Source organism: Taudactylus pleione, unplaced genomic scaffold (assembly GCF_031769625.1).
Source record: "Taudactylus pleione unplaced genomic scaffold, aTauple2 ptg000027l, whole genome shotgun sequence".
NCBI classification, from domain to species: domain Eukaryota; kingdom Metazoa; phylum Chordata; class Amphibia; order Anura; family Myobatrachidae; genus Taudactylus; species Taudactylus pleione.
This window is the reverse complement of record NW_028284429.1, coordinates 1,781,179-1,797,853: the sequence shown is the minus strand read 5'-3', so window position 1 is coordinate 1,797,853 and position 16,675 is coordinate 1,781,179. Positions and strand designations below refer to the sequence as shown.

General features: G+C 48.6%; 1 protein-coding gene across 1 annotated transcript in view; it reads right to left on the bottom strand.

Annotated features, from left to right (window-relative positions):
• Positions 1-6,711: 6,711 nt before the first annotated feature.
• TSG101 (tumor susceptibility 101) overlaps positions 6,712-16,675 on the bottom strand; it is a 42,289-nt gene continuing 32,325 nt past the window's right edge. The window contains exons 8-10 of the mRNA XM_088451787.1: positions 11,819-12,021; positions 10,609-10,848; positions 6,712-7,449 (exon numbers count right to left, since the gene is read on the bottom strand). Coding sequence (XP_088307913.1) covers positions 7,360-7,449; positions 10,609-10,848; positions 11,819-12,021 — 533 coding nt within the window. The 3' untranslated portion in view covers positions 6,712-7,359. The remainder of the gene's footprint in view (positions 7,450-10,608; positions 10,849-11,818; positions 12,022-16,675) is intronic.

Below are 16,675 nucleotides of genomic sequence, written 5' to 3'. Positions count from 1 at the left end.
AAATGAGTAAAGATTGGGCCAAGGTTAAAGCCCCTCTCAGAGACGGGATGAATCTTGTAGAGAGGTAGGATTGCTGATATGAAGATCTTATTGTATTGGGACCGATGCTTTATATTCAGGTGATGTTTTGAAATCTATCCAAACAGACCATGTGGTAGCAAAGTCTGAGTGTTACTCTATACTCTTAGGAAAAATATCCTCCATGGTCATGTAAAAATCAACTCTTACACCATTCCCAATTCGGTAGGGGGTTGCAGCTGAACGCCAGTGTACAGGTATCGCTGCCCTTGCAGTGTCAGCTAGATGTTTGAGGAGAGTATTTTTTTTATTTTTTTTGTATCTTGAAATCGGGACGGTAGAGTGAGAAGCCAAAAGTCCGGTCCTCTGGGAACCTGGTGCCCCAAAACTCGTGCTGACAAATCAACACTTTCCCCCCCCCCCCCCCCCCCCAGTAAGGTGTCATTAGGGGACAATCCCACCAAATGTGTATTATAGTGCCCATATCATTACCACATCGCCAGCACATAGGGGCTACTGAAGGGAAACTCTGTACCATCTAGTTAGCAACTTATACTGAGTCGCCAGAACACACTGACATAGTTTGACATGCCATATCCCAATTTATTTGGATATTATGATGTGCTAGGTCACTCTCACAAGCTGTACAGAAGGAGGGAGTATCTAAGAATCGCCCTTGTAGTAAAATTGTATAACTTGCCCACTATTCCCTGTATTCAATTCCAAAGTAGGCTAAATCGGGTACCGGTGAAACATTGATCTGGGAAAAATTACGTGAATTTTTTTAAATAATTGTAGGACCCCTCTAAAGATGTCCAGACCGGGGGATCACTATGGGTACCCCCGTCTCTGCCTGCAGAAGAAAGTCGGGTTTTTAAATGGCTGTGGCAGGTTTTTTTTTTAATCTTGACATTGAAGAAGTGATGCAGAAGAGCACTTAGCTTTTTTTTTCCGTTTTTAAAAGTGGTCCCATCAAATTTGGAGTACATGAAAATGGGGGTAAGCATATTTTTAAGTCCCTAAACTAGTTTTTTTTTTTAAAATGCTGCCAAAAAGCACCTGCCGCATACTTACAGAATACCCCTGAACCTATTCTGCTATTTTTAAACACTGTTCCCCTATTTTTTTTCATCCCAAATTTTTACTTTTTGTGGGGTGTCCCAATTTTTTTTTTCAACACCACTTATTTTTAGGGACCATTCCCATGGGTGCAGGCTTTTTTTTTTAAGCCTGCACCCCTAAACCCCATTCTGCACTTTTTTTGCCTGCTAAAGGCAAGCGAAAAATTATCCGTTTTTTTACATTCACTTTTTGCACAATCTACGGAAAAAAACCCTGACATTTTTCGGAAATGTGCCTGGGACCACCCTAAAGATGTCTAGACATGGGGATCACTATGGGTACCCCCATTTTTGCCTGCTGAAGGAAGTCAGGGTTTGTAATAGCTGTGGCAGGTGCATATTTGCGGATATGAAGAAGTGGTGAAGAATAGCACATAGGAATAGTTTAAATTTTTTTTTTTTTAAAAAAAATCGATCAAATTTGGGGTACATGAAAATGGGGGTAAGCATATTTTTAAGTCCCTAAAGTGCATTTTGAAAATTCTTCAAAAATGCAACTGCTGCTACCACCTGCATTCTTTTAAACCCCTGCTGCATACTTGGGAAACCCCCCTGAATTAATTTTGTAATTTAAAAATGTATTCCCCATATTTTAATTTTGGGGTTAAAAAAAAATTATTTTTTTGGGGTGTCTTTTTTATTTTTTACACACCAGTTTCAGGGGCTATTTTTTTTTTTTAAGCCTGCACCGCTAAACCCCAAGTCTGCACTTTTTTTTTTTTTTTTTTGGCCATGTAAAACATGGTGAAAAGTTATCTCTGGTTTTTTTTTTCTTCGCACCGGTGAAAAGTCTTTGAAATTGAATACGGTGATAATTGAAACAAATGTGAAAATGATGTCATCGGCGATAATTTATCGCTGATTCCAAGTTTTCACCGCCTAATTGAATACCCCACAATAGTATGTGTAGGGTCAGACGGGTGACAGCACATATGTTCAAATGTTATAAGGTCTCTATTTATCATGGGTATTTTGCTATACAATGTTTGCTATGTATAATTTTAATTAAAAGAATATAAAGGTTATATTTTATTTGGTCAGTGTGCCATCTATAGGCTCTGCCATGTATTTTGATTATATATATATATTTTTTTTCATATTCTAATCTATGTATCTTCAGGGTCCATAGGGCTCCACAGGGAGACAATGGGGTGTAGGTGGAGGACCAGACACCAACAGCAAAGCTTTTTTAAATCCCAGGATGCTACAGTCCTTCCCACCTATACCCTGCCCACAGCCTGAAGATAACTGTTTCGGTGGTGTCTGACAGGAGCTCTATCACCGTTAGAACAGTGGGGCTGCTATTAATCAGGCCAAGCTTTATTTTTTTTCAGAATAGAGCAAGCAGCGCTAGACAGTCCTCTGGACATCTGCACTGCTCTATCACCCTTCCGTGGCGCCGCGACTCCAGCCCTGGGCTAGGTACTCTCCGTGGGGCTCCTCGGATGCCAGACTGCAGCCGGGTCTCAATGGGACAGGTAAGGCGGGTCCCTGTGTCTATGCACAGTCTTACCTCCGGTCTCAGGAGACAGACCAGAGGTGCTGATGTGGACATAGGTTTGTCCTGGACTCAGACCACCAGGGTATAATATACTGGTGCAGGGGACAGCTAAGGCCAGGGACTGGGTGGTTGTCAGCATAGGGGAGAAGGGGCTCTCCCTGCAGCCCCTCCCCCAGCTCAGGGTGCCATTCCACTGCTGTCTTGCTGCTCTTCCACCCCCTCAGAGACCCACGGCAGCCATTTTCTGCATCAGCCTCAGGTCTCCCTGTAGACCTCACCCAGGAGCCAGGTTATACAGCGCTATTTCCTACCAGCCACTGCAGTCTGTGTAGTTGAATTTAGTGCCCACTGCAGTTATATTGTGTGCTCTGCATTGTATGTGACTTGTGCTAGCGCTACGGTCTGTTCATTTATTTTTCTACAACTGTCAGCTTATACCTTTCCCTTTCTTTCATTATAACACTGGTATCCTGAGGAATAGGGTGTTCATTATACCTCACATCTACCTATATTTGTGAGGGCTATCGCATACTGTATCTCTGGGTTGCTCACTTCACTGTGCCAGATTGTGTGCTACAATTATCTTTGCAGCTATGTCTAGCAACGGCAAGAATAACAAGGAGCCTGCTGCTCTCCCAATCTGGTGCCTCCAGCCCCAGCAGTTCTCCCCTCTCCCCCTCCTCTTGATGGCAGCCCGCAGAGGACATCCCGGCTCTGTGCTGGTGCGGCCCGCAGAGGACGTCCTGGCTCTGTGCTGGTGCGGCCCGCAGAGGACGTCCCGGCTCTGTGCTGGTGCGGCCCGCAGAGGACGTCCCGGCTCTGTGCTGGTCAGGCCCGCAGAGGACGTCCCGGCTCTGTGCTGGTCAGGAGCTGCAGTACACTATACGGCCACCTGAACATTGCACACACACGTGCTTGTGAAACATATCCCAAATGATTAATATGGTGTTGTTCCCCACCTGTGCTACCATAACAGCCATCACTCTCCCTGCTAGATTTGGAAGCAATCCTCATACAAGCGCATTAATGTGTTCAGGTCTGATGGTGGGGGCTCGCAGTTGGCGGTCCAATTCACTGTGTCAGGGAAATGTGTTTTTTTTTTTTTTATGACCTCTGTGCACCAATGATACCAAAAGGGTCCTCCTCCCCCCCCCCCCCCCCCTCCCCTCTCCTCCCACCCAAAGAAATAACAATTCTCTATAATGTCATTGTATGCTGCAGCATGAGATTTCCCTACACCGGAGCCCTGATAAAGACCGCTACTCCTCCTACACCACCAAACTTTACAGTTGGCATTCAGGCAGGAATCGTTCTGCTGGCATCTGCCAAACCCAGGTTTGTCCATTCTGGCAGATGGTGATGCGTGAATTGTCACTTCACAGCTCCAAGACCGCCGGTAATGCGCTCTACCCCGTTCACCGTTTCTCCTGAAGAATCTCACTAGCAACTAAGAACATAACTCTTACGCGCAGCAGCACTCGGTGGCCTTCACCCGTGAGCTCTGATAGGTTACTGCTCCCAGACGTTTCCACGTCACAATAACAGCACTTACGCTTGGACCCATTCTGCTCATCACTTATCTGGCTCCTGCATATGAAATGTTGATTTTTCTATTGCCAAATTTTATTTAATGAACTTGGGAGATAAAAGAAAAATAAGTAGACGGTGGCTACAAAGAACCAGATACAAATCATTTCACGTTTCTTTACTTGGCAAACCCTCTGCTGCGCCCTTATACTCACACCTGTATCAGATTAGTCTTTGTACCTGCTGAATATAAATGATAAATCGTTACAGAATTAAACATTTTGCAGTAATTGTCCTCTGGCACCATACACCGCTCCAACAGTGCCGCACATCTGATGGTGATAATGTCAGGAGTACAGGGTAAGAGGCCACAGGCCCAGGCATGTATCATACTATTACTCCACGCCAGGTGACCACAGCCAGACGATTCAGACAGAGGCTGCATATTTTCCTATATGATGTATCTCAGACTTTCCTATGGGATAGTCCCAGTTTCTTCTACACCAATGGTTCTGAGTCTGTGCTCTACACAATTCATAGGGGACACAGGCATAGACCATGGGTATAGGTGGTGCAGGAGGAGTCCGGGCACCAAATAGCCACGTTTCTTCTCCCAGCGGCCGCGGCTCTCCCCCCTCCCACATCCTATAGGAAGCCCAAAGTGTCACTCCACCGACCCCCTGCACTGGCGGTCACAGCACTAGCGAGCGGTTCAGTGACCTCGGACGGTACCCCAGCACAGTAAGAGGGCTCCGTTTCCAGCAGTTACCGCCAGTGTGGGAGACCACCGGCGGTGCTGACAGCGGTTGCCCAGGCCACCTGGCGCCTTTGCTAGACCACCAGGGCACAGGCAATGGGGCACTTCATTAGAAGTAGCCATTGCCCTGGGGTATCTAGTTCAACTAGAGTAGGGGTGGGCAATGAGCATCCCGCCAGCTGTTGAAAAACTACAAATCCCGCACCTCAGCTTAGTTTTCTATTGGAACGAGCTGCGTCAGGTGAGAACATCTAAGTGTGGCCTCTTATATAGAAGAGGCAACAATAACTACTGGTGTCCAGACTTCAGCATCCTTGGTGGCTGTTAAGGGAACTTTCTGGCTTAATTTCTGGCGTGCTGACTCAGACTTTAGGAAAGCCATAGGGGCTCTTCTGCTTATTATCCTGTTTTGGACAGGATGGTAACCACAATGACTGCGTCCAGGACGACCTTCCTCCCTTCTGTGACTTAGGCTGCGATCTTCTAATTTTCGCTCCTTACCAGGGCGGGAAGGACCAAGGGCCAACCTTTCTTAGGGCTCCGGATTACCCAGGTCTACCAGTTATCCTACCTCCAGGCCTACTGACAGGCTTGCGCTTCACTAGGCAGACCTCCACCTAGGGTAACATTTGCCGTTTCCATCACCTGGACGGCGACAGCATAGGATACCAGAGGGTGAGGTTTTCAGTCGTCGCCATTTGAGTCCTTGGGCTCTGCTGACATTTGTTGGCTTACATGGATGACCGCTTTCCTGCTCCTGGCGAGTGTTCTCTGGGGCGCGTTGTCCTGTCCCTCCCCAGGGTTTTTTTTTTTTTTCTCTGGGACCAGGCTGTCCTTCGAATTTGCTTTGCCTACCTTCCTTCGGTAGTCCCTCAGTTTCTCGTCACCAGGACTGTTTGGTTCCTGTGCTCAGGCACCTACTGTATTCTGCTACGAAGGAGGCCTCTTTGGATTGTGCCGACCCTCCGGATCTTTGTGGTTCAGACTTGGGTTCTCTGTGGAAGGACCCACTTTAATCCTATACGAATTTCGTAAATGGCACTGGCCAAATTCCACACGGGACTTAGCCAGTTGGCTCCGTTTAATTTTTCCGGCACGCTTCAGCGCGGAGGAGCCGGGGCCGCTGGGAGAAGCTTAATTATTTGGTGCCCGCACTCCTCCTGCTCCACCTGTATGGTCTAAGCCTGTGTTCCCCTATGGAGTTCGAAGAAAAGTTCTTATCCAGGTAAGACATAAGTCCTCTTTTTGTGTGTCTTTTGCACTATTGGCCAAATGAACAGCACAATTCCTGCTACTTTGTATACCGACCTCTACTCACTGACCCTTCTTATTCTTATTCCCTGGGCTTTACAGTTTCACACCTATGTGCATCAATGCTAGATGTACAAAACACTGTATTTACCAATCCCTCTGCAGAGGGCAGTAACCTCCAGACATCAGCTGTGGTGTACTGTTCTGCGCAGAGCGGACACCGCAGGACTGACCCGGCACTATACAGATATATATAGATTATAGTGGCGTATTATGAAGGATTGCATGTTACAATATACATGATGGGACTATATCCAGCCATTAGTGGAAGCTGCTCAGTACGGCCTGCAGTCTATAGATATGAGGCACTGTAAACACGTCTCTGTGCGCCAGTAACCAGTTACACAGCGATACTGGGAATAACACCATGGGTCATCATCGCGTCTGTACAAATAAGAGGACTCATGCTGTCCCGACCAGCCCAGAATTCGCCATCGCATATTTAGCGTCCTCAAATGATGAAAACAACAAACGAGAAAGAATTAGTATTTATTTAATACATATTATTAAAATTATTCACATACAGGTGGAGTTAATTGCTGTGGCGGCACAGCAGGAAGTCTCAGGTACACTGTACAGGTGTTACACATACAAATATAGACATGGGAAATGCTCAGAGTACAGGCAGATTAAAGTCAAAGTACAGCCTGAAAAGCCAGCGTTTAACAAAGAGAAAAGAAAGAGAATAAATCTGTACAAAGCGGGCCTTTCGCTTTATTTGGCCCTCTCGCTGGTTACTAGAAAATCTAGTGAACTATACAGAATAAACCAACATTATTGCACCCACTTCTGCCCCGCCGTGCAAGCTCCTCCCCTTTGTACAAGAGGCCGCACCAGCCGCAGCGCTAATCACAGCTTACCCCAAGGAGCAGGCTGCAAAATTCTCTGCTGCTGTCCTGGTTCCCCCTCTTTACAGGTATAATCCAAACCAAAGACAAAGTGCATCAAGCAGAAGCCTCTTAACCGGAAAACAAACGTAGATATTTTATTATTATTTTCATTTTTTTTTTTTTTTTTTTACAATAATAACTTAACTGAAATCTCTAGTGATCTGCAGGATTGAAAAAAAATAAAAAATAAAAATAGGTCATGTGTAAAAATGAAATAAATGAGGATGTTGGCCGTTAGTACAGGTCGCTCAGTCCTGCCGTCTTCCGGGCTTTCTGCATCAACGCTCGGAGCTGGAACTGCTTGCGGGACAAGAGGCGCACGTGCTGGAAAATAAAACGGGCTTTGGTAACCACAAGACCCAACAAAAATACACCATAAACGGCAAAACCATAAAACTCCACACCACAGACACACCAGAGACACACTGATGGATCCATCTGACAGGTCAAATATCATCCAGACAATAGAGGTTCACAAGATAGACCCTGGGCATCCTAGCTGACAGCGGCCACAGAACTGGGCACACTCTAGACCAGTGATTCCCAACCTCGGTCCTCAAGGCACACTAACAGTCCTAGTTTTAGTGATATCCATGATTGTGCATAGATGGTTTAATCAAAATAACTGAGGCACTAATTAAGTCACCTGTGCTCAAGTATGGCTATCCCTAAAACCTGGACTGTTAGTGGGCCTTGAGGACCATGGTTGGGAATCACTGCACTAGAGAATATGTCGTCCGATCCTGCAGATTGTATCCGATAATTCACTCCATAGTCTAATGATATGCGCGCTCCCGCGAGTGGCTAGAGAAATAGCCCGTCACTTGTGTAGTGTGTACCCAGCATTAGAGAGGGACTCGCCATTAGGACAAGGAAAGCTTTCGTGGCCTAGAAAACACAGCTGTCTCTATGTACTAGGCCAGTGTTGGCTAACCTTGACACTCCAGCTGTTATGGAACTACATAACCCAGCATGCACTGCTATAGTTTTGCTATTAGGGCATACTAAAACTGTGGCAGGGCATGCTGGGATATATAGTTCCACAACAGCTGGAGTGTCAAGGTTAGCCAACACTGTACTAGGCTGTGTGATGTTCTCTGTGTACTAGGCTGCGTGATGTTCTCTGTGTACTAGGCTGCGTGATGTTCTCTGTGTACTAGGCTGCGTGATGTTCTCTAGGTACTAGGCTGCGTGATGTTCTCTAGGTACTAGGCTGCGTGATGTTCTCTAGGTACTAGGCTGCGTGATGTTCTCCGTGTACTAGGCTGCGTGATGTTCTCCGTGTACTAGGCTGCGTGATGTTCTCCGTGTACTAGGCTGCGTGATGTTCTCCGTGTACTAGGCTGCGTGATGTTCTCCGTGTACTAGGCTGCGTGATGTTCTCCGTGTACTTGGCTGCGTGATGCTCTCCGTGTACTAGGCTGCGTGATGCTCTCCGTGTACTAGGCTGCGTGATGCTCTCCGTGTACTAGGCTGCGTGATGCTCTCCGTGTACTAGGCTGCGTGATGCTCTCCGTGTACTAGGCTGCGTGATGCTCTCCGTGTACTAGGCTGCGTGATGCTCTCCGTGTACTAGGCTGCGTGATGCTCTCCGTGTACTAGGCTGCGTGATGCTCTCCGTGTACTAGGCTGCGTGATGCTCTCCGTGTACTAGGCTGCGTGATGCTCTCCGTGTACTAGGCTGCGTGATGCTCTCCGTGTACTAGGCTGCGTGATGCTCTCCGTGTACTAGGCTGCGTGATGCTCTCCGTGTACTAGGCTGCGTGATGCTCTCCGTGTACTAGGCTGCGTGATGCTCTCCGTGTACTAGGCTGCGTGATGCTCTCCGTGTACTAGGCTGCGTGATGCTCTCCGTGTACTAGGCTGCGTGATGCTCTCCGTGTACTAGGCTGCGTGATGCTCTCCGTGTACTAGGCTGCGTGATGCTCCCTGTGTACTAGGCTGTGTGATGTTCTCTGTGTACTAGGCTGCGTGATGTTCTCCGTGTACTCGCCTGTGTGATGTTCTCCGTGTACTAGGCTGCGTGATGTTCTCGGTGTACTTGGCTGTGTGATGTTCTCTGTGTGATGTTCTCCGTGTGATGTTCTCTGTGTACTAGGCTGTGTGATGTTCTGTGTAGTAGGCTGTTTGATGTTCTCTGTGTACTTGGCTGTGCGCAGAAATTCAGTGCGAGTACACACATCATTGTGACAGCCTATTAGTCTTCAGTTTGTAGCTGGTTTGACCTAACGCAGAGTGTATTATGGGAATATAGTGCAGACTGAGGGCCGCATTCAGAGATGGATAGAATTGCAGAGCAGCACACAAGCAGCTGTGCAAATCCATCTAACTTAGATGAAAATGCAGAAGATGTTAGACACCTCCTTGCAGCATTTGCAATTCCAGCGATTCCACTGACACTGCAGGCTGGGATCGCCATCGCGACCGATGGGTGCTCCTTTGGGCAGGGTGTGGGAGCTGAAGCCCAATCCCAGGAACGGTTACCAGGCACGCCCTCAATCCCGGGAACAGTTACCAGGCACGCCCCCAATCCCAGGAACAGTTACCAGGCACGCCCCCAATCCCAGGAACAGTTACCAGGCACGCCCCCAATCCCGGGAACAATTACCAGGCACGCCCCCAATACCAGATCCCAGGAACGGTTACCAGGCACGCCCCCAATCCCGGGAACAGTTACCAGGCACGCCCCCAATCCCAGGAACAGTTACCAGGCACGCCCCCCAATCCCAGGAACGGTTACCAGGCACGCCCCCCAATCCCAGGAACGGTTACCAGGCACGCCCTCCAATCCCAGGAACAGTTACCAGGCACGCCCCCAATCCCAGGAACAGTTGCCAGGCACGCCCCCAATCCCAGGAACAGTTGCCAGGCACGCCCCCAATCCCAGGAACGGTTACCAGGCACGCCCCCCAATCCCAGGAACAGTTACCAGGCACACCCCCCAATCCCAGGAAGTTACCAGGCACGCCCCCCAATCCCAGGAACAGTTACCAGGCACGCCCCCCAATCCCAGGAACAGTTACCAGGCACGCCCCCCAATCCCAGGAACAGTTACCAGGCACGTCCCCAATCCCAGGAACAGATACCAGGCACGCACCCCAATCCCAGGAACAGTTACCAGGCACGTCCCCAATCCCAGGAACAGATACCAGGCACGCCCCCAATCCCGGGAACAATTACCAGGCACGCCCCCCAATCCCAGGAACAGATACCAGGCACGCCCCCGCTCCACCCCCTCTAAGACACTGGCCAACTGGTCAAGCAGAGGGAATTGGGAGAGCAGGACAATAATCTGGCAATCCAGTAAATGGTGAGCTCGGCAAAGTAGCCTAAGTAATAGCGCAATAGAAATTGAATACATGGGACTAGGATATTATTATACATATGGAGGAGGACACGTATGTGAATTAGGATGCGAGTGTCTGTTCCCTGCAGCACCGGTTATCTATCCTGCCGGCCACAGCCTGTTAATGAGTCGCGCACCTTTAGAAAGACGTCCAAGTCTATAACGCCACGCCTGAGGGCTTCTCCCAGATAAAAGATGGTGTCCTCGATAGCGTTCTCTTCGGCGTACAGGTTCAGGATCTGCTTGTACAGAGGGGCGGTTGGCACGATGACCTCATCAATGTCTCTGTATTCTGATTGGCTCTCCATTTTCTCCACCACTGCTCCCAATTCCTCATCTTTGTTCCTCAGGGTCTCTATGTTTTTGTCCACCTCCGTCTAAGAGGAATCACAAGAACAAACGTATTAATCCAATAGGGATATGGGAATTACCACCTGGAAATGCTGGGAACGTGGAGCCGCTAATTACACTGATAAATAACCATTCGCTCTCATCTTCATTACATCGTTTAGCTCCTCACAGTGACAGGTCAGGTCTGTGCGTCTGACCAAACAGCTGCAATCACTTACTTTCTGGTTAAGGGGTTTCCAGATACGGCAACTGTAAGGATGGGTACACGCTAGACGGAAAATTGGACAAATTGTCGTTTTGAGCCCAATTGGAGAAACAAATCATCCACATTGCCTAATGTGTGCGCAGTATTGCGCTCCCGTGCGTCGTTCCTCGCGTCTTCAGATTTGCTGTACACGTACGGCAGATGAGATTTTGTGCAAATCATTTATTGTGTACGCCCAACCGAACGACCAGGCGGTATGTTAACGTTAGATCTTAACTGTCTAACAACCAAACTATGCAATTTCCTTTGTTTGAAGGATTGCACAGTGTGTACGCACCGTACCGTTTGTTCTGGGCATGAAGGAAAATTGGGCCGATCATTGCGCCGTTTATAATAGATGTTTAATGGAGGGTACACGCGGTCAGATTTTCTGGACGATATGAACGATAACTATTGTAAAAAGCGTTACATCGTTCATATCGTTGACATGTTTGACATGCATCGACGACTTATGCGCGTTCCCGCATGTCAGATAGCCACCAGCCTGGTCAGGCCTCAGTGACGTCACTGGTCCCTAGTACGTTAAGTCTACAGTCTGACCAACATGGCTGCTTCCACTGTGTACAGCAGGCCTGGCCAATCGATGGCTCTCCAGCTGTTGTACAACTAATAGTCCCAGCATGCTTTGCCAGCTGATCGGTGGGAGGGTCTCCTGGGACTTGTAGTTTCACAACGGCTGGAGAGCCACAGGTTGGCCAGGCCTGGTGTATAGCTTGAACAAGGTGCATTACCACTTCCTGATCTAGCCGAGTGACCATCTCCTCCAGCTTCTGGTGACCTTTCTTTAGGTCCTCTTCCGTGCGCTTCAAGGCGTTCAGCTCCGCCTGCGCACGGTCCATTTCTTCCTTCATCCTCCATCTTAACTTGTCGCTCACAGCGGAAATAAGAGAGGCCCGAATCGTGTCCTCGCCGATGGTGCCATCTCTGGCTGGACCTGCAGGATCACATCATGGGAAATGTGCCATAAAGATTTATTATAATAATTTGTGTATAACACAATACACACACAGCATAACAGTGACCCACGATAGTATGACCACATATATAGGTTATGAAGCCCGGGGAGAAACGTACAGTTAGGGCCGATGAGCTTTTGGGGTCACTGCACTAAAGATACAAGTTGTCTCATGTACAAAACCTACTAATAATAGCCAGAAGTATACATGGGAGAGAGGCAGCAGATTATCACAACCAATGAGATCACAGATTACTTGTGATCTAGGACAGTGGTTCCCAAACTGTGCGCCGTGGCACCCTGGGGTGCCTTCAGACACTTGCAGGCGTGCCTCAGGTTGGTGGTCTAGCATCAAATCAAACTATTTAGTCAATGTAATATAAATATATGGACAAACAGAAGGGCAAACCTGTCCCCAACACATAACTGACCCTAAGGATGACAGATCAGCACATCCCTGTCCCCAACACATAACTGACCCTAAGGATGACAGGTCAGCACATCCCTGTCCTCACCACATAACTGACCCTAAGGATGACAGATCAGCACATCCCTGTCCTCACCACATAACTGACCCTAAGGATGACAGGTCAGCACATCCCTGTCCTCACCACATAACTGACCCTAAGGATGACAGGTCAGCACATCCCTGTCCTCACCACATAACTGACCCTAAGGGTGACAGATCAGCACATCCCTGTCCCCAACACATAACTGACCCTAAGGGTGACAGGTCAGCACATCCCTGTCCTCACCACATAACTGACCCTAAGGATGACAGGTCAGCACATCCCTGTCCCCACCACATAACTGACCCTAAGGATGACAGGTCAGCACATCCCTGTCCTCACCACATAACTGACCCTAAGGATGACAGGTCAGCACATCCCTGTCCCCACCACATAACTGAGCCTAAGGATGACAGGTCAGCACATCCCTGTCCCCACCACATAACTGACCCTAAGGATGACAGGTAAGCACATCCCTGTCCTCACCACATAACTGACCCTAAGGGTGACAGCTCAGCACATCCCTGTCCCCACCACATAACTGACCCTAAGGATGACAGGTCAGCACATCCCTGTCCTCACCACATAACTGACCCTAAGGATGACAGGTCAGCACATCCCTGTCCTCACCACATAACAGAACCTAAGGATGACAGGTCAGCACATCCCTGTCCTCACCACATAACAGAACCTAAGGATGACAGGTCAGCACATCCCTGTCCTCACCACATAACTGACCCTAAGGATGACAGGTCAGCACATCCCTGTCCTCACCACATAACTGACCCTAAGGATGACAGGTCAGCACATCCCTGTCCTCACCACATAACTGACCCTAAGGATGACAGGTCAGCACATCCCTGTCCCCACCACATAACTGACCCTAAGGATGACAGGTCAGCACATCCCTGTCCCCAACACATAACTGACCCTAAGGGTGACAGATCAGCACATCCCTGTCCCCAACACATAACTGACCCTAAGGGTGACAGGTCAGCACATCCCTGTCCTCACCACATAACTGACCCTAAGGATGACAGGTCAGCACATCCCTGTCCTCACCACATAACTGACCCTGAGGATGACAGGTAGCACATCCCTGTCCTCACCACATAACTGACCCTAAGGATGACAGGTCAGCACATCCCTGTCCCCACCACATAACTGAGCCTAAGGATGACAGGTCAGCACATCCCTGTCCCCACCACATAACTGACCCTAAGGATGACAGGTAAGCACATCCCTGTCCTCACCACATAACTGACCCTAAGGGTGACAGCTCAGCACATCCCTGTCCCCACCACATAACTGACCCTAAGGATGACAGGTCAGCACATCCCTGTCCTCACCACATAACTGACCCTAAGGATGACAGGTCAGCACATCCCTGTCCTCACCACATAACAGAACCTAAGGATGACAGGTCAGCACATCCCTGTCCTCACCACATAACAGAACCTAAGGATGACAGGTCAGCACATCCCTGTCCTCACCACATAACTGACCCTAAGGATGACAGGTCAGCACATCCCTGTCCTCACCACATAACTGACCCTAAGGATGACAGGTCAGCACATCCCTGTCCTCACCACATAACTGACCCTAAGGATGACAGGTCAGCACATCCCTGTCCCCACCACATAACTGACCCTAAGGATGACAGGTCAGCACATCCCTGTCCCCACCACATAACTGACCCTAAGGATGACAGGTCAGCACATCCCTATCCTCACCACATAACTGACCCTAAGGATGACAGGTCAGCACATCCCTGTCCTCACCACATAACTGACCCTAAGGGTGACAGGTCAGCACATCCCTGTCCTCACCACATAACTGACCCTAAGGATGACAGGTCAGCACATCCCTGTCCTCACCACATAACTGACCGTAAGGATGACAGGTCAGCACATCCCTGTCCCCACCACATAACTGACCCTAAGGATGACAGGTCAGCACATCCCTGTCCCCACCACATAACTGACCCTAAGGATGACAGGTCAGCACATCCCTGTCCTCACCACATAACTGACCCTAAGGATGACAGATCAGCACATCCCTGTCCCCACCACATAACTGACCGTAAGGATGACAGGTCAGCACATCCCTGTCCTCACCACATAACTGACCCTAAGGATGACAGGACAGCACATCCCTGTCCCCCACCACATAACTGACCCTAAGGATGACAGGTCAGCACATCCCTGTCCTCACCACATAACTGACCCTAAGGATGACAGGTCAGCACATCCCTGTCCCCACCACATAACTGACCCTAAGGGTGGCAGGTCAGCACATCCCTGTCCCCACCACATAACTGACCCTAAGGGTGACAGGTCAGCACATCCCTGTCCCCACCACATAACTGACCCTAAGGATGACAGGTCAGCACATCCCTGTCCCCACCACATAACTGACCCTAAGGATGACAGGTCAGCACATCCCTGTCCCCCACCACATAACTGACCCTAAGGATGACAGGTCAGCACATCCCTGTCCTCACCACATAATTGACCCTAAGGATGACAGGTCAGCACATCCCTGTCCTCACCACATAACTGACCCTAAGGATGACAGGTCAGCACATCCCTGTCCCCACCACATAACTGATCCTAAGGGTGACAGGTCAGCACATCCCTGTCCCCACCACATAACTGACCCTAAGGATGACAGGTCAGCACATCCCTGTCCCCACCACATAACTGACCCTAAGGATGACAGGTCAGCACATCCCTGTCCCCACCACATAACTGACCCTAAGGATGACAGGTCAGCACATCCCTGTCCCCACCACATAACTGACCCTAAGGATGACAGGTCAGCACATCCCTGTCCTCACCACATAACTGACCCTAAGGATGACAGGTCAGCACATCCCTGTCCTCACCACATAACTGACCCTAAGGGTGACAGGTCAGCACATCCCTGTCCCCACCACATAACTGACCCTAAGGATGACAGGTCAGCACAATTTACTTAATCATTTTTTTTTTTCTGAATTTCTCAACAACAAACTTTTAGGGGTGCCATGAATACAATGCTGGTACACTAGGGCGCCGTGATTCAAAAAAAGTTTGGGAACCACTGATCTAGGGGGAGAATTTCCTGGACACACTTAGCATAGAGGGACACAGCTATCAGGCTCTCCTAAATCTAAACAGGCTGATAACAGAGAACAGCAGCTGGGACTTGGTTCCGTTGCAAATAAAACATGAAGCAAATTCTGATCCTCCATAAAATGATACTTAGGAGGATTTCTGATAAGCCGCCTGAGGTGTCCATCAGATAAGACAGAGCCAGTGGTCACTATGACCATATATGTAGGAGGTCTGACTGGGCAGATTTGCGTATCCAGCAACTGGGCCAACAACATTTAGGGGTAAATTTACTAAAGTGAGAGATTTTAGAAGTGGAGATGTTGCCCATAGCAACCAGATTCTACTTATCATTTAACTAGCACCTTCTAGAAGATAATAGCTAGAACCTGATTGGTTGCTATGGGCAACATCACTTTTAAAACTCACTTCTTAGAAACTCTCACTTTAGTAAATTTACCCCTTAGACACCATTTTTGTTGGCTACTTTATCAGCAATATGGTGCTAATTTTGACTACTTGGATATATAATCGTATTTTACTCAGCTTTTCGGTAATAACCCCCCTAAAGAACCTGCCAAGCTGAAATGGGCATACGGTACTGAGGTAGGATTCATTTGATTGGACGAATACTATTTTGGGGGTAGGTGGGACGTTAAGGTCTTGCCATTCCCTCGTAGTCACTCGGCGCTGCGTGTAGCTGCTGTGGGCAGGACGAGGCTGCCCACGTCTGACCTGGCATAAGTCTTATTACAGGACTTTCTCTGGTCGGACTGGAGCGATATACTCTGTAATCTCATTGATGTTTGTTATGTTTCCCTTTTACAAGCTGTAAAAGTGAATGATTACACCGGCTATAAAGCCATAAAGATGACTGTCTGGGAGCGTTACACGGCGTAAGCATGAGCACATCACACATACAGCACGTGGCCGGCTAATGGGACTCTCCAGCCACATCCTCTGGGACTACTTTATTAGTTCTCGCTGTCATATGTTAAATAAATAAAAGCCAATGTAACCAGTAATATG